The 22,722-nt window shown below is 49.5% G+C and overlaps 2 protein-coding genes across 2 annotated transcripts; one reads left to right on the top strand and one right to left on the bottom strand.

Annotated features, from left to right (window-relative positions):
- Positions 1-1,268: 1,268 nt before the first annotated feature.
- IUM83_08943 (uncharacterized protein) lies at positions 1,269-2,112 on the bottom strand (the record flags this gene model as incomplete). Its single annotated transcript, XM_067933346.1, has 2 exons — positions 1,269-1,648; positions 1,767-2,112. The coding sequence occupies 2 exons, from the start codon at positions 2,110-2,112 to the stop codon at positions 1,269-1,271; spliced, it is 726 nt and encodes a 241-aa protein (XP_067780985.1).
- A 13,953-nt stretch (positions 2,113-16,065) lies between these two features.
- Positions 16,066-16,356, top strand: IUM83_08944 (uncharacterized protein; the record flags this gene model as incomplete). Its single annotated transcript, XM_067933347.1, has 1 exon — positions 16,066-16,356. One exon carries the CDS (start codon positions 16,066-16,068, stop codon positions 16,354-16,356), a length of 291 nt encoding a protein of 96 aa, XP_067781140.1.
- Between the last annotated feature and the right edge of the window lie 6,366 nt (positions 16,357-22,722).

The raw sequence follows: 22,722 nt of genomic DNA on the forward strand, positions 1-22,722 counted from the left end.
ACTATAGACAATAACATGTGTGTTGATATCCATCAGTCGATACTCTTTTTTGTGATCCGGTATGCCACGGTACATGCACAGCCGTACTCAAGCCCCAAGCTTGTCACGATACGGTTCCGTGATGTATACGTATGCACTGCATCCGAATAGCTTCATGTAGGTCACGGACGGGATACGATGGTACCAAAGCTCATACGGGGTTCGGTCATCCGTTTTTGAGCTGGGCGTCATATTGATCAGTGTGTAACCATGATACACACACATTTAGCCCATAGTTGTTTTGGAAGCTTCCCGTCAAGTAGGAGTGCTCGCACTCGTTCCATGATTATACGCATACGGCGTTCAGCAACACCGTTCTGCTGAGGTGTGTACGCATTGGTAAACTGTGCAGGAGTACCGTACTTCTTGAAGATCGTACGACCACGCTGTTCGTACTCTTTCGCATTGTCTGCTTGTAGCCGTTGAATGTCATGGTCTTCGATAAGAATTCGAGTGTGTTGTAGGACGTGGACGTCCCGCCTGAAAATATTCTGGGCTTTTCTCCTAAAGTCTTCGTAGCAGGCGTACAACTCACTACGGTTCTTGATAGGGTAAGTGAACATGAATCGAGAAAAGTCATCGATAAAGACTAGAAAATAGCGACAGCCAGTGAGACTAGGCACAGGCAACGGACCACAGATATCTGAGTGCACTGCTTATAAAGGAGATGTAGCACAACAACTCTATTAGAATAGAATGGGGCGCGGTGCGACTTCGCTAACGTGTAGGCTACACAGAAGAACTGAGCTGTAGAATCTACGGGCGCAGCATCATCGAGTCCACCAATGGCTTGGCTCCCAGATAGATCATGTAAGATGCTAGCGTTAGGATGTTCAAGACGATTGTGCAAAAGCACAAGAGATCTTTGCTTACCTTTGGCCTTGAGGGTCGTAGCAGTGGTCTTTGGCTGGGCCTGGAACTGGTACAGGTCCGTGTTGGTGCCTTGAGCTTAAAGGACTGGTCAGTCGGCATAGCACAGAGCTTGCGATCGAAGTTGCAGCGGTAGTCGTGCTTCATAGCGGCTGGGACCGACAGCAGGTTGAAGTGCAACTGCGGAGCGTAGAGGACGGTATGAAGGGTAAGCGTCATCGAGTTGCCTTTGGAGTCAACGACTGCGAGCTCAACCCGTCCACTTCGATTGGAATCTGGTTGTTGCCACCAACCGTGATGGATCCACCACTTGTTGCGATGTCGGCGAACCACTGGGATTCATGCGTCACGTGGCACGTTCAATCAGCGTCAATAGTCCAGGTGGGGTCGAGCTGAACGTTGGCTTGGGCTGTCAGGCTGATAGGATGGTTGATCGTCGTAGCAACAGCAATGATACCGGTATGGCGACGCTGTTGACGGAACACCTTGCACTTGGCACCGTCGTCGTCATCGTCATCTGAGTCAGATTCCAGTGAACGGTTCTTGCCTTGATCAGGGTTGCGGTTCTTGCCACCGGTGCCATCATGCTTGTGCTTGAGACTACCGTAGTTCTTATCTCGGCGACCGTTGCCGCCGTTGCCGTTGCTGTTGCTGTTGTTGCGCCCTTGGGTTTGGTTCCAGTTCTTGGAGTTGGGATACGTATGGTCGAGCTTCGAGTTGCCCTTGAAAGCGAAGTTCGCTGGCAGTACGGTACCAGCCTTCACTCGCCCATCTTGCTAGTCCTTTTGCAGTCCGCGTAGCTTCCTGTAGCTCAGTTGTTGGCTCTTGGCCTTCAATTTCTCAGCTCGGTCCAACACTTGCTGCTTTTGTGCAGTGAAGGGGCAGTTTTTCTTGCCCCATCTCCACATCGCCGTTGTCTCCAGCGGACCCATCCGACCTGCCATCAGACAACTCGCCCGACGAAGAGTCTTGCTGCAAGTCGGGCTTGGGCGCGTCGTGCTGCTCGGCGAGCGACGGGTCGAGTTCATCCTCCTGGCCGAGGTCGACATCGGAATCTCCAGCGTAGTTGGGTTGAGTGACGAAATCGAGAAGATTCTTGCCGTCGAATGCAGCGGTTACGCGGGTCTTCCAAGTAACGAAGTTCCTGCCCTTCAGGCGAGGAAAGTCACAGTCGTTCACGGGCGAGGCTTTCGCTGTGCTCATATCCTGTCAAGGAATAGCGTCGTAGGGCGAAGAAGGAAGAGGATGACTCGAGTCGAAGACGGTAAAAGAAGTTGTGATTGAGGAGAGTTTAGTTGTCGGCTCCTAGTTACCAGTCAAGGTTTCCCTGTCTAGCATGATATCACCTTCTGAAGGTGGTGTATCTACACATAGAATTGTGCTATTTACACTAACAGCTGGCTCAAAAATCTGCTGCCATGATGGAATTCGTCAATTCTGCATCGGAATTTCAACGCTCCTCCCTCGACGTGCCAGTTTCGGCTAATATATATCTCCGATGCCAGCCAGTACCAGCGTGCGCTTGATACGCAACTTGTCGAGCGGGTTGGTAAACGTGTCGGCGGGATTCATATCGCCACTCGCCTTGAGCAGGTCAACCACGCCCTTTTCAATCTGCTCGCGCACATGGTGCCATCGTAGCTCGATTTGGCGTGTCGTTGACTGTAAGTCCGATTCGCCGCCATTACATGCGCTGCTTGCTTGTAAATTCCAATGCTTGGGTTCACCTCTCGTCGCGGAAGATTCTCTTTGCAAAAGGTTACTATCCGAAACCGACTCCATAGCAGCCTCTCATGCAGCACCATATTCAATCACTGCCGTGGACAAAGCTACAATAATCTGGCGTCTCGACATCCACGAAACCGCTACACCTGCCAGTGTGAACGCGAATCCAGTGGTACTGTTGCTACAAGATTATTTGCCCAATCACTATCGCAATAACCTTAACGCACTACAGTTATCGATTCAGTTGGTTGTCGCTTATGCGTATTTACATACTCCACAGAGCCTGGCAGGTACCGCAAAACTCGTTTCAATTCGCCTACCTGCTTTCTGGAAGGCTTTGCCAAATAAATAGCGGCTGAGGTGGCCGAGCGCAAATGCGAGATCCGGTCGGGTACTCGTCGCCAGGTCCATCAGCATACCAATGGCCTCACGGTAGGGAAAGCTGGTGTCGCCATCCTCATATTCACCGAGGAGCACAAAACGAGCATTCACTTCCAGCGGGCCTCCAACCGAATGAGCTCCTCCATAACCAAACTGCTCGACAATCTCATGTGCATACTTACGCGAATGACCATGTAGCCATCAGTTTACTCCACCTCCACGCCAAGGTAATTCTTCAAGTGATCCTGGTCCTTGATGCCGTACGTCTTGCCCAAGCCCTCGAACAAGCCGTTTTTCTCGTCTTCATCGTTGGTCGCCACCAAGACATCATGTACGTTGACCAGAACAAGCATAGTTGTGTCACCGTCCAATCGAAAATACAAGCAAGGCTCAGTCATTGATCGCTGGTATCCCTGGTGCAGCTTCCACTATTTCAGCTCTGAATTCCATTCACGGCCTGACTGCAAAATGCTATCTTTACTACCTCACTCTCGGAAGTAAAGAAACGGTGTTCTCGGGCGTGACTACGCCCATCGTGGAAGTCGTCGACAAGCGCGTTCAACGAAGTCAAGAACAGTATATGGCGCTTACGGCCTCCTATGGGACTCGTTGGTGCTCGACGACCTACCTCCATGCTGACTACGCAGCCCTAATTAAGGTGTTCGAGTTCGAGCGACGCACGGGGAAGGGCTGGCCTGAACTGCGATAGAGCGCCCGAATTGTTGATGCGAACGCAGCCGTCGCTGAAGACAACCCACGATTTTAGCATAGCACGGAACGGCTCTAGGCACGATGCCTGCAGGCTGGTGGTTTGGAACTCTGAAGTGCCCAAACACCTTTGACATTTTTTTCTTTTTACGTTTAATGGAACTTTTAAACTTTGGATTAGTACGTCCCCAGGTTGGACTCTCCATTTCGAAACTTTATGCTTATCCGGACCATGGGCAGCATCGGAATGGACGACGTTAATATGAGCGGCTGCGAGAGGTGTATTACATTGGGACGAAGAAACACAACGAAGTGTTACTACTTCGAATGAACTCTCCCGACCGCTTCGTGGGGTCAAATTAGAAGCGCGGCACTGCGTGCTGCGGGGCGCCGCCCCGTCTGTGGCATTAGGCGACTTGATCTCATCGGAGCCAGCTCACAGCGCTCTCCATCGTCGTCGTCGACGACGACAATTTCCCCGTCGTCATGCTGCTTGGGCGTGGCCTCTCGCGCGGTTTCCTCGTCCGAGGGATCCTTCACCGGCGCGACCTTCTCGTTTGCTGGCGTATTCCCCTGGGCATCCGGGCGACCGCCTCATCCAGGTCCTCACAGAACATCGGGGCTTTGTCATTCACGTCCGTCGTCGGATCGGGTGCCGTCGGTATGGCGTCAAGACAGAACAGCAGAGGGCATCCCTCCATGATCTCCTCGACCGATTCGAACGCGGGCGCCTTCGGGGGGTTATATTTTCCTTCCCAGAGTTGCTGCTCAATCTTCACACGCAGATTCTTGATGCTTCGTCCGCTAGCAGTCGACCCCAAATACGTTCGGAGAGAGACGGGACCCAGTGTTCAGACACGTGACACCGCGTGGTGATGTCAAGCACCACCTGAACCAACGCCTTGGTACTCAGGCGCTGTTTGAACGGCTTGAGCGTCGAGTCGAAGGTGCTTGTTTATCCCAACAGGTCCGCCGATGTCTTGAACAGTGGGTTATCAATCCGGAACAACTTGATAGCGTCGTGGATCCGCGTGTGATACATGGGTTTGGCCTTCTCGGACAGGTATTTCAGGCTGAGCACGGATGGACAGGCGGGCGGAGCCTCGCCTTTCTCCTTCTTGCACATCGGGCCACCCCACCACATCAACTTTCTGTTCCCAAAGGCCTTTATGCGTCGCAGGAACCGAATGCCCCCCCCCCTCCCACACATACACGCCTCAATGCACACGGTGAAAAAGCAGAGACGCTCGCGCGCGTCCTTCATTCCGTTTCCGTCGCTGAGTGAAGACCGACTCGTCGAGCAATGGTGCGTGTAGAGCCCATTCGAAGAAAGGCCTCCAGAAACCGTTACGAAATCGCTAGTGTGCCACATGAACGGCTGAAAACTCGAGTAATTCATAGAGTAAATTCAGGTACCCCTATGGGTACGCCCGCTGGTACGGCTTGTACCAGGTGGCGCGAGCGTGGCGGTACTGGTTCTTCACGCGCACGATATCCCTGGTGCAACTCGAAGTTCGCCTTCACGTCGACCTGCGACCCGGTGGACGTGCGCGAAGACGGCTGTTCCTTCTTCTTGGTCTTATTTTTTGTGGACACAAACCCGGTGGCGGCTCGCTTCGTCGCTTCGCTATCGAAGACTGGGTGTAGCGCTACCACTGGCTGCCGCCTTCGGTCGCGACGGTTTCCGGAGTATCGAGATGGAGCCACTCTGGGCCGGCGCTGTTGTGTCTGAGTTGTTGATCAGTCCTCCACAATGGCGTCGTGAATCTCAAGGCCGCTCGAAGCCTCATTCGCCGTGAGGATGCCCCGCATCGTGGCCCAACTCTTGTCTGAGGGTTGCTCTCTTGCTGCGCCAGCCGCCGGACGTATTTGGCGGATCCTGTTGATCCAGGAACAGCTTGATCTTGTGCGCCAGGTTCTAGTTTGGTGTCGCTCAGGACCACGTGTGGCTTCTTGCTGAATACTGGTGCGTGCGCTGTGATATCTGCGTGTCGCGAGGAGGATTTACTTGTCCCAACTTATCGAGAAAGGCCGGACAGAAAAGGAAAGGGGATGGAAAGCAATTTGACTGAAACGAACATGACCCGACATGGTTCGGTGGGGATCGCCTCGTTGGCTTGCCACTAGGGCGAAACTCAGCGTTATGTGCAGCCTTTCATCCTACGGGTTTCCAACTGAGAAAGGGCAACTCACTACGACTTGGACGAACCATGGGTGATGCCTACGTTGCCTTCGTGAGCTGGCTGGAACGCTGCATGCCTGTCGATCTGCTTCCGGCTGCGCAGGCGTCTGATACGTACTCGCATGGTTGGTGGCAACGCCGCTGCGCAATGTTGGACGGGTCTTTACAGCGCAAGTGTGGCGACTGACGTGCCTCAACGGCTCACTATGGAACCCCTCCATGTGCCAGTGCAACGCAGTGCTGTTGAACAACGAGGGACGCCGGATGCGCGGAGTCACGTACCTGTACGCACTGTGGGGCTCCGTCTTCGCAGAGCCTGTGTACGTACTGGAGGACGCCTAACACGCCACGGAGGCTACATCCGCATGCTCCTCAAGTGGTGAATCACGGGCTACACTACGTTCTACACCTAATTGTCCTATCTGGACATAAGTATGGTGCACTCGGTCGCCGCCTACACTAAGGCTACGATTGAATTCGAGTCGCCGATGTACCTTTGAAGGTGTCTGCATTACGTTTCTCGTGCTCAAGTTCGTGCTGGCGGTGGCATTTTTCGCGCCTATGCCCGCGTACGACCCGTTGGATATGGCCGTCTTGGGTGAAACGGCGTGGTAATCGCGCTGGTGGTGTTGAATTTTACTAATTGTATCTTTGAGTGGGCCTCCGGCCACAGTGTTGACGGTGATCGTGGGTATTGCGATTCACGTCTAGCGCTGTTACGAGATCGAGAATGGTCTAGACGAGTACTCGCCCGCCGCGATGATAGTGCAAGGATTTAAGAACTTACGGATGAGAGCTGCTGAGCGCGGGCGCTCAGGGACTGGCAGCTTGCAGTGCCTGCAAGGCGAGAGTGCTGTCGGAGCATCCGTTCCTTTCCAAGACGCTACGTACAGCGTCGATGTGGAGATTCATAATGATCGCTCTTCACAGCGTGCGCCTTCGGTTATCTCTGCGGAGCTTCGTGCTGCAGAAGAACGGTCGGCGCTCCTGCGCCTCGCGCTCGCCCGCAACCCGAATGTTGGTCGAGGTCGACGAACGTACAGTCGGGAAGGATGTCATGTGAGGGAAAAACTTAAATTTATGCAGTAAAAGGATACATTTCATTTACTTAGCTAACCTTTATTTTTGGGGCTTTTATGGATTTCATCCGGCGTGTCCTCAGTTTTCAAGCTACAAGTTCAGAAGTGAACCCGACACATCCTTGCCGTGGCTTTGCGTTTAGCAAAGGCATCCACGTTCTTCTTTCTGATTTTGGTTTTTACCATCGACAACGCAAGTCCCCAATCCAACCCCCCACCCCAGTCCAATACCCTACACCCACCCAAACCACTTCTGCCTTGCAAGTTCTCCGTCTTCCTATTTCCCTCGCCCCCGCCTCTCTTCCCCAGCATCCCTCTACACTACATAGGAGTGGGGATAACCAAGGTCCACGGGACGCTATGGCGGACTCCGACAGGAGATTTGAGGATGTGTCTGCATCCCTAGCCGAAAGTGAAGATTTTGAAGGGGCCCTTACACGACGGCGTCGAAGCACGAAGTTGCGAACTCGTCTTCGCAGTGCTGAGATACTGGAGACCAAAGAAGAACACAAGCAAGAGTTCCTACGTCTGCCAGCAACAACAGCAGCAATGATGATAACTATGTTCATCAGAGCGATGAGGATGTGAATAACGAAGAGTTTCTGTCTCGTGATGAGAGTGAGGAGGGGATCCCCGCGACGCAAGCAACGGTGTTGAACGCATCTGTGTGCATGGTTCATCCTGTCAAATTCACCACAATGGAGGAAAGCGAGACGAGTTCTAGATGGCCTTGAGAACGCACGTTTTGCAGCGGTGAACAACAACAAAAATTCGGCGGGTTTGAAGTGTACTTCCCATGTCGCCTGCACACACAACTGAAGCTCGCATTCAGAAGGTTGCTGAAGAGGAATTTGTTGGTCGCGAATTGGTATGCACACTTTGATTCCAGCCGCACCAGACTCACAGAGGACTCGGATTCACAAGCCTTTGCTACTCGAGATTGACGGACAAGTGTTGGGAGCTACAGATGGCGCATACAAACTCCACGTTGGTGGATGGACCCTGGTTTCATTTGGCACTTTGGACTTCGATATACGAAAACCCACAGGTACCGGCAGTATTTTATCCGATGGCGTTCGTGTTAGCTCGCAAGGAGACCACTTTTGCGTATTCGCGACTGTTTACTGTCACTAAAGAGCGTTGAGAAGAGTTTTTTTGTGGAACGTTAAGTCTTGAATATGGCTCGTTGGATCACTCAACACCAATTGCGTTTCGCAGGGTCTGGCCTGGTGTTAAGCTCTTGAATTTCTGGCCCGAACTTCACCGTAAAGTTTGAGAAAAGAAAAAAATTGCTCTTCAATACTGAACGCTACAACGGCATTATCAAGGCACACCTGAACTATTTGAGCGAATCAAGGTCGAAGGAGCAGTTTGAGGCATTGTCAGAACTTATCACAGAGAACGGGACGACCCTCGGTGAGCCGCAATACACCCAGTGGTTAGAGGACGTGTATCGCACGGAGCCTTGGGGTTTGCGGTTTGCTACAGCCAGCGATACGCCTGGTATAGTCCCGAATCAAAACCCAATCGAAGCGCAACATCGCACAAAGCGATTTTGGGAAATTGAGTACGAGGAACACGAGGAGATTTTCACGTGGGAGGCCGAAGAGTTGGCGAGTGCCATGAATTTTTCAGTGCGCATGGGCCATAACATTGTTCCTAACTAACACCTCGACTAGTGCTGTAGTGTTGAAGCCTTGGCCAGCTTTGCTACTAAGGGTTTGGATGTTTGTCAAAGTGTATCTGTTTTGGACATCAAATCGCACGTGATCACACAAAAAACACAGCCAAAGATACATGAAGTGCCACAACAGATTAAAAATGAGGGGAAGTAAGAAAAACATATTCACGGCACTTATAGGGTAGTGATATTTTCTAATACACGTTCCACTTCTCCTCAAAACTTGTTGCTTACATTCTATCCAACAAGTATTAAACGTAGCCATCTGAAGCATAAAAACAAGTCAAACTCCATAGAATGGAACGTAGCCGAAATTAAAATAGAAATAATCCGGCCCCGTCCTGTGACCGGGCAAACCGTCTCCGTGTCAGGCCATGTGTCGGACGCGCGAATCGGCCAGGAGATGGTTACATCCTGTTACGGGTACCGACCGTAGGGTACCCCGTCTTACTATCGAACTGAGCGAACGACGCGTGGCCTGAGTGGGATCCCGTGAGGTCCGCGGAGGCCTCTACCTCGCCAAGGACGGGTGTAGACGGGTGAAGCGATGGAATTGAACGTGAATTCAGAAGGGTTGGCACTCCCGAGGACGGAGGACACTACAACGGTCGCCGAGGGGCTGGAAGAAGAAATGACAACCTTAGGAACGAGGGCGGTCCTGTCGGTCCTCAACATCTAAAGATCACTCGTGAATCTTCCATGTCCAAGTGACAACAGATAACAAGAAGCTTGTGTATATTTCTACTTAAGTTTCTTTTTCGTATCATGTTTAGTTCGTCAACACTCAACCGCTCTCGAATCGGTGTGAGCTACAATCTCATCAACAGTCCCAGTGTACCCGACCCTGACTGTAACGGGCCTGGTGTATGCCCGTCACTAGCTTACACCTAGCTGTTGAGAAAGCGTCTTGTTCTCAGTAAGACTGAGAACTAAGGATTAAGTCCGATGCCAATTCAACTCTGATTTATTATTAGACCGGGGCGCGAGCCCTTAGTACTAATGTGAACCACTCAAACAAAGGTCGACAGTTGATTGACTGAAAGTGAGGTCTGGCTTCTCCACCTTTCAGCCAATCAGACGATGACGAGTCAGCACACGCTAGTTGTGTGCCGACCATGCCTACTTGTGCAATATGAGAAAGATGTCTAGCTATTTATGTAAATGGAGGGCCCATTACACTGACGGTGGAGGTACACGACAATAGGTGTTTGGTTTTTCGTAATGGGGGCAAAATTTGCCAATAATTCACAAGAATTTCATGATGACTACCGTCTTATCCCGTACCAACCGCCTACGTAGTCAAAACGAACAAAACATATCTTTTAGTTTTGTCTTACGCTCCATTTGAAGACATGGACAAATTGAACGAACACGTGGTCTAGTTAACAGTTGTTCCGCTAATAATGTCGTCGCCATCAATTCTGTGTCGTTTCAGCTGCGTGCCGCGATCTCACCTCTACCAGTCATTCAGTGCCCAGAAATTCATAGCTCTCACTACCATTTCACAAAACCCTCTCCTCCCAATAACTAATCTGTACTCTACCATATTCACCGACAACAAGCGCAACAGCTACAACCATCACTTCAAGTCGATCGTCGCGTCTGAGTACAAGCTAAACGTAAAAGAGTGCGACTTTCACGCGCTGGCGAAGAAGTACAACGTGTTGGTGCCAATGGTCCGCGACAGGGTTGCAGCAGCCAATAAGCTGAAGCCAGTGTCGAAAGACCTCCGCTTTGCCACACACACGCTGCCGAGAATACCGTGCGCCGACCGACAGGTTGAGTACCGAGAGCTCGGGCGTGACCTTCATAGATGGGTGACCACACGAAACAGCAAAGACTTGCCATCAAATACAGGTATATTCTACTTAATACTCTAAATGCTCTAAACATTCACCGAACCAAGGTGGAGTCTGGTTCTGCGCTTTAACAGTCAGTGAAGCGTTCGCTGCCTGCTATGGCTGCTTGGCAGGTTTTAACAACCACTACGATCTTGTTTCGAGACGCCACACACTACACGAACGCTGTCTGACGACGCCAAAGAAACCTGCACCGAGTTCATCGAACAGGCCCAGCGACTCACTCAGGAGCACAGTATTCAGTCTCACAAGATAACCAACATGGACCAAGTCCCAAGGTATTTTGAAACGGAACCGAAACGAACTATTATGACTCAACACAGCTGTGAAGTTCTGATCCGTAAAGATGGCAGTAGCCACCAGCGCTTCACGACTACATTGCAATTACTGGTGACGGACAATATTTGATTCTTCACCTACTCTTCTTCAAGTTAAAGAAGAAACCAACTGTACCCAAACGGGTCTTCGTCGACGGAGCGATTCTTTATATATCAACCGCTACGCAGGTCAAATTTGGGTTAACCCACTTTATTGGTCAACTATGGATCAAAGTTGACCATAATTGATCCATAGTAAACAATGTGATTGTAAAACTTCGATACCTCTTATATTTTATAATATTTATTATGGTTTCAAGGATATGTAGTAGTAGCACTGGCTTTGACGTGAAAATTTTTGTATGTCCATCGGGCGTACGCCTAAATAGACAGGTGTATATCAGGTGGCGTGGGTTCAAATCCCACACTTGTAGAGGAGGTTGATGCTTGAGGTAATGTCGTGTGGAAACCCTCCGTCAGATCTGACAAATAACAAAGGATTTGGGTCGTATGACACGCTCTTCTTAGGCGGGGCGAGTCTCCCATAGAACAGGCTGACTAAAGGATCACGAGTAATAAATCACCGTGAAAATTTGGTCGTTACGTCGTTTGGTCGATGGTAAATAGGATCATTCCCTGGCCAAACGTTCTTGGTTGGTGAGAGCACTCGTTTTATATATCAGACTACTGGTCCACATTGATCAAGTCACGTTTTGCAACGGTACAAAACAGTTAGTCCAACACTTGTTGATGATGTATTTTATTTATTGTGAATTGGCTCCATCAGGGAAAATGTGAGTCTACCAATGTAACAGGGTTACATGCATAAGTGGCTACAGCTACTTGTGGTTCTAACAAATAGGTATGTCTTGAATTATTATCCGCACTGACCGCAAATACATCAAATGTTTTTAGTTGGCCGGAATAGTAACACACGACCGAAACGCATGGTGTTTATTGAAGATCCATCACTGGGACGGGGCACACATAAGATTTTGTGGTCTGTTGTGGTCTAGGCAGTTGAGTGGTCGAGTTCACTCGTGTTTTGCGTTGCCGTCACCTCGAGCCTGTTAAGTCAGCCAAGTAGTGAAGTGCTAGCATGTTGTAGCCCACCACCATGATGTCCAGTGTCTTAACGCAGGCGTTATGATTAGACCCCACGGGAGTGAACGTTGGAGCGTCGATGTCAACATATTGCTGAGCGAGGGGAGGCAGACTTTGTCAACGCCGCCGGCCTACAGAGCTCCAAGGCGTCGATGCCAGCATGTTGCTGAGCGATGAGAAAGGACATAACAAGGTCCCTGCAAAAACACTGAAATGAAGGGTATTGATAATATCGGAAATATGGAACGGGCTTCTCAAATTCAACTTCGCATTGTGTGCGCTTCATATTTAGATGATTCACCGCTCTTTACTTATCACCGACTTGATTAGAAGCTGAACTCGCTGACGATATGCTTCAGTTGGGACAAAGCCGTTTCAAATTTCAAGTATATCCAGTGGGCAAGTCCCTTTAAGACGGTTTCCTGGAAGGACAACCGAACCAACGTCTCCTTTGGATCGGATCGGGTATTTTGGAGCATTGTGGTGATCAGCCTTGCCTCACCGGGCGTAAATGAACTTCTTGCACTTTTTCTTCTCTCGAGCACGTATCTCGTCTTTGAGGAACTCACGCATTCTGGCAGCGATTGCAGTTTGTCCATCGGTGGGACGGATTCGACATCTCCGTCTTTTTGTTTGCTCAGCTTCTTAGCTTCTGCTCTCGACGGAATTTTCTTCTCTCGCATGGCTCAATCACGGGCAGCTTTCGATGTAGCGCTATCTTTCGGAAGTCGTTGCGAGGGGCCTCCAGCTAGGTTGAACAATGGTGGAGACTTGATGTTCTTGTCAGTGAGCAGTGCGGGTACGAAAGGCAGAGAGACTTGGGGGACCTGAAAGGCATGAGCATACGCCGCCAGAGTGAAATCATGGAGGAAGTATCAATACGATCCAGACGTCGAAGTGCGAGACCCACTTTGGCTGAACACAGCTGCAATAATATGTTCGCATGGCATTTTGAATGTCTGACCACACAGCGACCGCAAGTCCCGGCGTCTAGATCGACGGAAAACGTTCCATTTCGATGCTTTTTAGAGCGTGTGCTTACTGGAGCACTCAGGTTCTGCGCTGAGGTCATTCCTTGTTGACTGCTTCGTGTGGACTCGTCCACGTAAATCCAAGAAGCAGCGCTTTTCCGAACAGAGCATGCTGCGGCTGTCCACACCGGCTTGTCAAATATGGCCTTAGCTCGAGGCGTGACTGTGTGTGAGCCATCCACCCAGACCCTTGCGTTTTCCTGTTTGTTATGTAGTGTTTCCATCATTGCATCACAGAATAGCAGCAAAGCACCGAACGCTTGGCTATCTCGGATACCAGCAAGGAGAAGCCGCTCGCTTGTGTGCGCTACTTAACCCTGGAACTAGTGCCGACAGAAGTCCGGGCATCTCCATCAACACTTCTGTCCAGCACTGACTAGTGGAGTCGCAACCGGGAGAGTGCCTTTGGAACAAGTCGCTCACGAACCATGCCTTCGCTGGACAAATATTAGTTTTTGTGTTTGAGCGCTCCGATTTAGCTTTCGATTCGCCCTTCTTTGACAAAGTAACATGCCAACCATAGGCAGACTCAGATATGCACTTCCAAACCTTTCTATGTCCTGAAGATACTGGATGATGAATCGATTTGTTGTGACTGAAGGCGTAAGATTTTAAGAAACCCTTGGCGTCCTTTGTGGTCGCAAATACATCACGCAGATCGATTGTTTGCCTTCCGAACTGGGCAGGCAGGTTTTCCTGGCCGCGCTCCATGACTCTGTAAATGAGAATGCTGCAGACGCTAAATCGTTGAAACAAACTTGTGCTTTAATTATTAGTCATAATTGCAGAGTCGATCTGTAGAGTTCGACTTCAATAAGCACCATGCGTATCGGTCATTGTTACTATTGCGGTCAGCTAAGAAACGTTTGATGTATTTGCGTTCACTATGGATAATAATCCGTGTCTGTTAGAAGGTTACTTTTTTCACCTTGGTGTAATGCACACCAATGGCTACATTGAAGTGGACTACCGCAACGAGTGGTCCACACATACAATCAGTTAAGTACAATAATGACGGCTCCCGCTGGCAATACCTTTATATATGATATTACATTTAGCTGGAAGACCAATTTAGAATCAATACAGTTCTCATTTTTACCTAAAATAGATACGTTACGTTTTTCTTTGATTTAAATTATACTCGTGGGCTCAAGTATGATGAATTCAAATTAAAACTAAATGTAACGGGGTTACACGCACAAGTGACTACAAGCCACTTGTGATTTTAACAGATAAAATATCTGTTAAAAGTTTTAGATACTTCCTCACCTTGGTGTAAGTCACACCAATGGATACATTGACGTGGGCCACCACAATGAGTGGTCCACACAAGCCCAAAGATCCTATTGGTAGAAAACAGCATCTTTCCACCAATTAGAAACGTGCATATTGCCGCTGCTAACCCCTTTCATAGATGGTAAACAGTTTTAGCAGATTTAGAAGGAAGATCAATTTACATACAATACAGTTCTCATTTTACCCTAATTAAGAAACTTGGTGTCTTTATTTGATTTATATTATACTTGTGTACTCAAGTAGAATTAACTCAATTTATTAATAACTCCTACGCTTCCTCATACAAGTAGCGCACGTGTAAGCCGAGTAGCGAGCCAAAGTAGGTCCACTGCTCATCGGTAGCGCATCCTGCGTCCATGGGACTTGGTAATTGGTTGCGGTAGGGTGACGGAGGTGGTGGTGACACTTTGAACTTGGTAGATTTCAAAATGACTACTTAGGAACAGCACGCACAACGCCGAGATTTCACGACACCCTCTACGACTTAGCGAGCAACCAGACAACTGGAAATTGCGATGGGGCAATGGCGAAAGAACGAACAATGTAGCAATTGTCTGTAAACCGACAACAATGTAGTAGATATTAAGTCACGCCAATACACAAAAATCTAGCAATTTCACAACTGTCTAGTAATCGCACAACACGCTAACATATATTTAACGGCAACGCAACACGACGACATAATAAAACAGCAGTCTTCAACTTTTTTACCGCTGGTAGAATACCCTCTTCGCGGAGATAAAATTTGATCCAGCGTTGATCATCATAAAGGTTGATTACTTTTGACCAACGTTTGACCCATGATTCAATTTTGACCTGCGCAGCGTTGACGTATAGAAAAGGTAATCTTCGTTAACCCCGCAGGCATGTGGAATGACGATAATTTGCTCCAGTATGCTGAAGACGCTATTTGCAGCAGAAAAGAAACGCAGTTTTTAAGCAGCTAGTTCTCTATATTATTGACTCCTACGCGTGCCACATCTAATTGTTCGACGAGAGCCGACTCCAGCGGTACAATATATATGTCTTGCTCGTGTCACCCAACTTGATAAGCCAACTTCAGTCACTCGATGTAGCGGTCAATAAAAGCTTCAGGAATTCTACACGGAGAAGTTTGATGGATACATGGGGAAGGCCATTGACGACAAAAAGTTGCAGGCCAAGACAGCGAACCTGAAAATTCTACGCTACTTCGTCGTAGCACAGTGGGTTCTGGACTGGAACTAGACACAAAAAGCAGAGTGCCACAAAGGCTTTTAACCCTTTGTTCCAAAACTCTGCATCATGCATCGTTTCATGAAAATTGACCAATTAAGTTGGGGACATTATATTTTAAGCCTATCATATCGCTGACGGAAAACAGTGTAAAACAAAGCATTATGCAGCGTTTTACAAAAACCCTCAAGTGAAATACAGGTTACATCTACATAGTCATACATGGGTTTCCGGAAAATTTTGTAAAATGCTGCATTTTGCAAACATATCTTGAATAAATATTCGAAATTTACAATTTTCTATTGTCAGATTGTCTAAATCGGACTTTCATACTCCGAGTTGCAAACCAGCAGGTCATGGGGATGGGTAAACAGACACCGTATTAAGAGAAGTCTAGAGACGATTAACCCTTTCACTGCCAGAGCGTTTTTACAGGCCCGCTACAGACCTGTTACTAGACCAATGAGAGCGCGCCCCTACTGATTATTCGACCTATCAGGCAGCTGTTGGTGGAAACGTGGCATTCCCAGTCTGCATCACGGTACTACCCTTCAGTTTGAAATTTCAAAACAGAGCGCATGGTGCACAGCGATCCCTCCCCACCAGTGGGCAGTTCCTGTGGCGACGCGCCCTGCGAGTGGCAGCAGTACAGCAAGGAGATCATCGGCATCAGGCTCCGAATGCTGACGTCTACGCACAAGAGGCGCACTTCACGGCGCATCAAGCGCTCTCTCATGCGTCTCTATTTCTACCTGAAAAACGGCTTACTTTGCAAGACCACGGAGGTTGCTGCTCCGCGCTGTGTGGAGAAGCAGATTTACAACCTGAATGGCATCATTAGGTACTGTATTAATTCTGTTATCATGTAGCTAAGGAAGCTCTAGCTGATCGAGATATGTAATCGTCTTGTTCTTCTTCAGGCGCGTCTGTGCGGCGTCTCCAGATGCCGCGGCGCACACCGCATCCTGCGCAGAGCAGACTGTGGGGGGGGGGACGTCAGCGCGTCCCGGTAGTGAAATGCAGGACGTGAAACCTACGGTGGCAGCCAGTACAACCAAATAGCGCCTTCTTTGAGAAGCCTCTTAGCGAGCACAAGTAACAGGTAAGTTTGCCTGATGACTGCTTCCTCGAGTTTGGCGTAAGAGCATGCAAGCTGTCATCAGCTCCTAATACTTGATTCAGTGGCTCAACTGGTGCAGGTTGCTGTCGGCGGGATTTCTCTAGTCGGGCTCGCTGGACGCCGGTCAACTTCTCTGCAACACGCCTCTTGAATTCACGCAGTGTGACGAGTGGAGCGTCCGGCCCAGAAATCTTTCGGAACAGCGCAAAAGCGTTTAGATGGTCTAAATCAATAGCCCGTGTAAGGATACCCATCGACATGCGTTTTTCTTATCGTCGGATTGGGTCGGTACTTCTCAACTGATCCACTCTATCTACACCGTTCATGAACATGTTGTAGGCCACGATAGGGGCGGGTACTTGGAACATCTGTCGGTGCAATACTTGGTCTCCATTCCAGCGACGCAGCGGGGCAAGGTCACGACACAACATAATAGCTTCTGGAGAATCACCGCGGAGGACGCGCTGTGACGGTGTACCAGCACGATCGTTCGTATAGAAAATGACCGTACGTTTGTCGCGGAATACTACGTATCCAGCATTGGTCGCAATTGTAATCGGTGGGACATAAGCTGTTTGAAGGTGAGGAGGTAGCTTTTTCTGAGCACGTTTGTGAGCATCCTGTAGTTTTTCCCAGCCTGTCGGTACATCGATAGCTACAACTAGTTCCCATGACCCGCGCGGAGAAGCGTCCATTCGAGCTTTAGCTGCGTCTAGCTCGGGGCTAATCCACTTACCCTGTAGTGATATTCCTACGGTTCCTAGCATTTTCATCTCGCCGTCTGTAAATGCAAGTAACGTCTTGGCAAAGTTGTGTCTAGTATAGAAATTATCGCACATGAGCAAACGGCGACAACTTGGAGCTGGAAATGCCTTTGTAATGTGGCTACCCATAATGCGGTAGCATCCTTCCGCTTCACAGGGATGTCTGACCGCTCTAGTGTTCTCAATATCGGCATGCGCAGCGCAGGAAAGACTTCAACGTAGCGATCCACGGGCACTGTTCGCGTTCGGTTCCCAGATCCATTGTCCCAAACTGAGTAGGTATAAAGGCTCTCCCATCCAACTACACTGTAAAAGCGGACGCCATACTTGTCCTGCTTCGAAGGCATAAATGTCCTGGCCCCGGAGCGTGCCTTTGTGCGTACGGTGTTCTCGTCCAAGCTGACGGCACCCACCGGCACTGCAATGGCAGCAAACTTCGGTTGCACGTGGGCGAGCAAACGTCTGCTGTGCCACAGTGGATCCTGCTCTCGGCGCTGGACGGGCACGCTTCCTGGTGCACGCACCAGGAAGCGGGCTCGAATGCTTTCAAAGCGGTTTCGAGGCATAGTTCGTAAAGTCTGCTTGGCCTAGGAAGAGCTTTTGAGACCATAGGTCTTTGATATCAGTTAGTGGTACAATACTAATCGCAATTTCTAAGCCTATGTAAGCATCGATCTCGAACGCCGTAGCCTCATCCTTACCCGTTTCGTTGAGCATCGTGTTTGTCCAACTCTGCAAGGAGACGCGAAATTCACGAGTGAAAAAGAGATAGAACAATCCGAGCTCGCCGCGCTCTTTGTAGGCTAGGTTGACTTCCTTATCGCGGATGATATGAAGCCCGCTTTCACGAATAATTCCATCCACATAGGCGTTTCCGTTCAGCTTGCGTTGAGCTGCCGGAATCACTGTAACAATCGCCGATGCGGCTTCACTGTCGGACTCTGTAGACCCCTCTTCCTCTGCAATTGCTGGTCCGCCCTCTCCATCGTCCTCGGCTACATCTGAATCCTCGAACGACCACTCTGCAGAGCCGTCCTCGTAGTTTAGGAGCTCGTGTATGTTCATCGTCCCTATGCACGAAGATAGCAAAAGTGGCAAAAGAGCTATTATGCGCTCAGCACTGAGCCTTTTGGTATTCACGGTACTACCAAAGTTAGAGATCCTCAGCGGACCTGTTAGTCTTGGTGATCCCTACACCAAATCCACGGTTGCCGAAATTCTACTAATCAACGACGCGCACCAACCGAGTTATAAGACCGCTGCGGACCTACAAGCCTGCTAGATTTACCTGGTAGTGAAAGAGTTAAGGCAACATGGGATTAGCTGGACCAATCAAAAGGGATTGATACGGTGATAGTCTTCCGGTATAAGCCCACCGCCTCAGTTTGCGGTGAATTTCCTGGCCATTCGAAGAATAACTGTCTTTAACCCCTTGATTCCCAACTTTTGGACTTCAAAACACGTTATCTACGATACTCAATGTTGTATCTTACGACGTACTTTTTCACTTGGTATTTGTAAAGCGCCCATAACCTACTTGCGGGTAGGTGTATAAATTTTGGGCAGGTTTTTCAAGCGATGTCGTAAGTTATACGACTTTGCACACCGTCATCATACCCGCAATGTCGTAACTTACCACATTCAAATCGAAAATCTAAAGTCTCAGTGAATTGCACTTTGAATCCAGGGAGTGAAACAAAAACAATACAATAGACGCAATACTTCAAGAAACTGACCATTACAATCCGTGCAAAACTACCATACTTCAAAGCTGGCTCTCATTACTGCGCACACAGAAATTACTCTTGTTCGCTATCATTATCGTTCTTACCCTCCTCGCCATCACCAACACCGCCGTTGAGACGCAGTTCTCGGCGTGTTTTCTTGCGTTTGCCAGCTTCCTTACCAGGGCACCTCAAAACTACTTTCTTGCCCAATGAAGTTGGAATAGATTGACCACACTTGAAGTCATCATGCCAGATAGCGAAGCAGGTTTTTCCTATACCCTTGTATTCGTGGCGAACCTTGCTGCAAAGCCAGCATTTAGCGTCGTCGACAGAACAGCGTTCGCAGAAGTATGTTGTCGCGAAGGACTTCTTTTTTTCGTTTGTGCGTAAGAGAGCACAGACTTTACAGGAGCGTTGACGGCGTTTCTGAACGCCACTGACAATCTTCCGACTGCTTCAGGGAATGCGTGAGACGACCCGGCGCACGTCGGCGTTTCTGGTTGTTGAGTAGTGGTGAAGCATCCACTTCAAGCAAATCACCTTCTTTGAGCTGCTGTAGTTGGTTTTGTAGAACACTGACGTTTCATGTAGGTTGTCCCTTCGAGTCTTGCAGCTTCCTTGTGCGTAATGTAGGCGCTCACTAACACCAGATCCACAAAGCCCAAAAATAAGCTCTTATAATACTTTCTGAACTTGGTAGAAGTCTGCAACGAGAACGTCTGCAGGCGGAGTTGATCACGCACGTCAACTCCGCCCATCCACCTTTGATAGTCATTTACAGCGGCCGGGCACGGCACCGTAATTGGACCCAACCGCTTGATGTTTCTGCTGATTATCGATGTTGTCATCACCGAACCAGTGCACAAGTAATGTCCTGGTTTACGATCCCACCAGTGAAAAGCTACCATGTTCGGAACTGCGACGGCGTGCGAGAATGTGAACGTGCCACGGGGGATAGATGTAGGTCGCGACTTTCGCTTCTCTATGATGTTTTTGTCGAATCCAAGTCGGTCGGTCATGATGGTGCCGATGACGCAGACACTCGTAGCGAGAAGCTCAATCCCAAGTAGAATAGACAAGTAGAAACGGTCTACGACGACAAGGTACCACGGAAGTCGAGTGTCGGTGTCAAGCGCAATCTTCAAGTTCCGAACGACTGCCGCAGCACCTGTTTTGTGATCGAATGAGTGGCACCACCGTCGCTAGATTTGCGCTTGCCCGCGTACATTTCAAACCTAGGCGACATACAATATCTCAGGTTAGCAATAAAGCAGTAAGTGACGATGTAGCTGTGATAGTATGACATACCTGTGGCAATATGCAGTTATAGAATCACACAACATCAACAATTTTGACCCATAACGATGTGGCTTGTCTGGCATGAACAATCGAGTCGTATTGCGCTTTGAGGTTGAAGGGAGCACTCCTTCGTCAAAGGATTACACAGTAGGAAGAGACCGCGCGACTAAAAATTGCTGCTGGAGCTTGGTTACAACGGGGCGAAGCTTCCACAGTTTATCGCGTGTGCGTGTGGACTCGTTGTCCACAAAATGTAAGTCTCGTAGGATGTCCTGGCGTCGAGTACGCGCCATATACCGACCGAAGGTTCCTGCCGGAATAGCGCCATCTTCAGTCATCGACCAATGATCTGCAAAGCGGCGTTTGTGTGGGCACAACATACGTGCAACGAGAAGGTCGATGACATGTAATATTTCGTGGGTCTCATACGCTGACTTTGCCTTCAATCGCCGACGAATCTGGGCGAGAGTCTCACCAGCACGATGACCAGTTCCACTAACACGACCTCCCTGCTTTAGTAGAATTGCTTGAGCACGCCGCTCAACTTGTTGGTTGTAGTATCGAGTTGTCAACTCAGTTATCATGTCCCACAGCGAATTCGACATAAAGTAGAAAAAGGTAAGCAGTGGCGAGCGCCAAAGCTCTCGTAGTTCAGCAACAGGCCGGGCGTCTTCCATATTTTAAGCTGAGTACGTTGTCGCGCTATCCTCAAACACCGACGACACTGACGTCCACTTCATGGCACGTAATGCGGCTGCCCGCTGTTCGATGTCTCACTTGCTAAGTGAGTCCTTGCCGATTTGAAGTGATTCAATAAACGCTTCGTCCATTTTCACAGCATCTTCACCCGACACAGTGTCCTCGTCGTCACTTGAAGCCCCCGAACCATCGTAGCCGTCGTCACCGTCAACAGCATCTTCTCCATCGATTTCTCCAGAACTAAAGCTCTCGTAGGCACTCATGCTTTCGTCCTCCGGTACAAAGTTGATGTCATTCTTCACTTGGACTCGATGTCGGAGCACACGTCTTGAAGGTGCCATGGTAGCGTCACCTGGTTCAACCTCGCTCTCAACGCCCGAGGCTTCAGACAGCTGCTGCAGATTTGTGGTCGCAGTTCGCTGTTCCGGTGACTGCAGCACGCTGGGTGACAAATCGAATGCCCTGGGCACTGCTGCCTGAGAGAGCGCAACGTCAGAGTCGCTGGAGCCTCCAAATAACTCGTTCAGCGAATGTTGGGAAAGCTGGGCGGACGTGTCGATCTGTGATGCTCGAACCTCGTCACCGACTTGGACCTCGACGGCTGCACTTGTCTCCTCTTCGCTCATGCTCTCGTTGCCGTCACTCTTCTTGTTGCCTAACATTCCGGACTCAATCGCATGCCGCACGACAGCTTCCTCACCGACAAGTACAGTTGCGCCATTTGGGCTTACGTATCTCCAGGCGTTTTGAATTCCTGTCGGGCGCTTTGCAGTCCAGCCTACTGCGCATAGCTGGCGCCAGAAGTGGCCAAAGTCGATGTCCCGTGCGACCGCGGAAACAACGGTAACCTTCCCGCGGCGGGTTATCCGAATGCGCGCCATCGAGCAAATTCTCGAATGACGCCGTCTTCCTTCTCGCAACTCCCCATCTTCCCCGTAATCCTTCCGTCTCTTATTCCCGCTGGCCTGTTTTTGAATCTTTCCCACGGACCTCTTCCATCTTATTTTTCTGAAACGACTTGAGTTAAGTATTGGCTGAGCCATTATCTATTGCCGTTCTTTCAATGTTGTATAATACGACATTGAGTTTTGGTGAAGTCGTAACTTACGACGTTGGGAGCTAAGGGGTTAAGATGACCTACTTATGCGATCTGCGATAGAGGGCAGTCGTCCTAGTCTACATATACGCTGTGGAAGCTGAAATGGTGGGCACAATATTAACGCAGCGTCCGGCGATGGATTACTAAGTTCGAGAAGACTGGCCCCAAATCGGCGGTAACGCAGCACCTAGTAGCGACGTGACGTCACCGCATTTGTGGGATGTAGACGTGAGGTCATCATTCCACCACAGGGGCTCCATGCTGACATGACTTTCGCCCTCAGTACATCATAGCTTTCAGATACATATATGTCAAACGTCAGAGAGACTTCGTCGAGAGGCTTTCCAGCCTTCACCGTCAGCTCGCAGCCCAACTCGTTAGGAAGCGAAACTTTCATGGGAAAAATGCAACAGTAGAGAGTTTTTGCAAGTTTTCCTTTCCCATTCCCAGATAGTCTCTCAGGTGTGGCTATGGGAGATCAAAACCACTTTTCGCGGTTTCCCAGTCCCAGCAAATCACCTTATTAA

The sequence above is a fragment of the Phytophthora cinnamomi genome, assembly GCF_018691715.1.
Source record: "Phytophthora cinnamomi strain GKB4 chromosome Unknown Contig120, whole genome shotgun sequence".
Lineage (NCBI taxonomy): Eukaryota > Oomycota > Peronosporomycetes > Peronosporales > Peronosporaceae > Phytophthora > Phytophthora cinnamomi.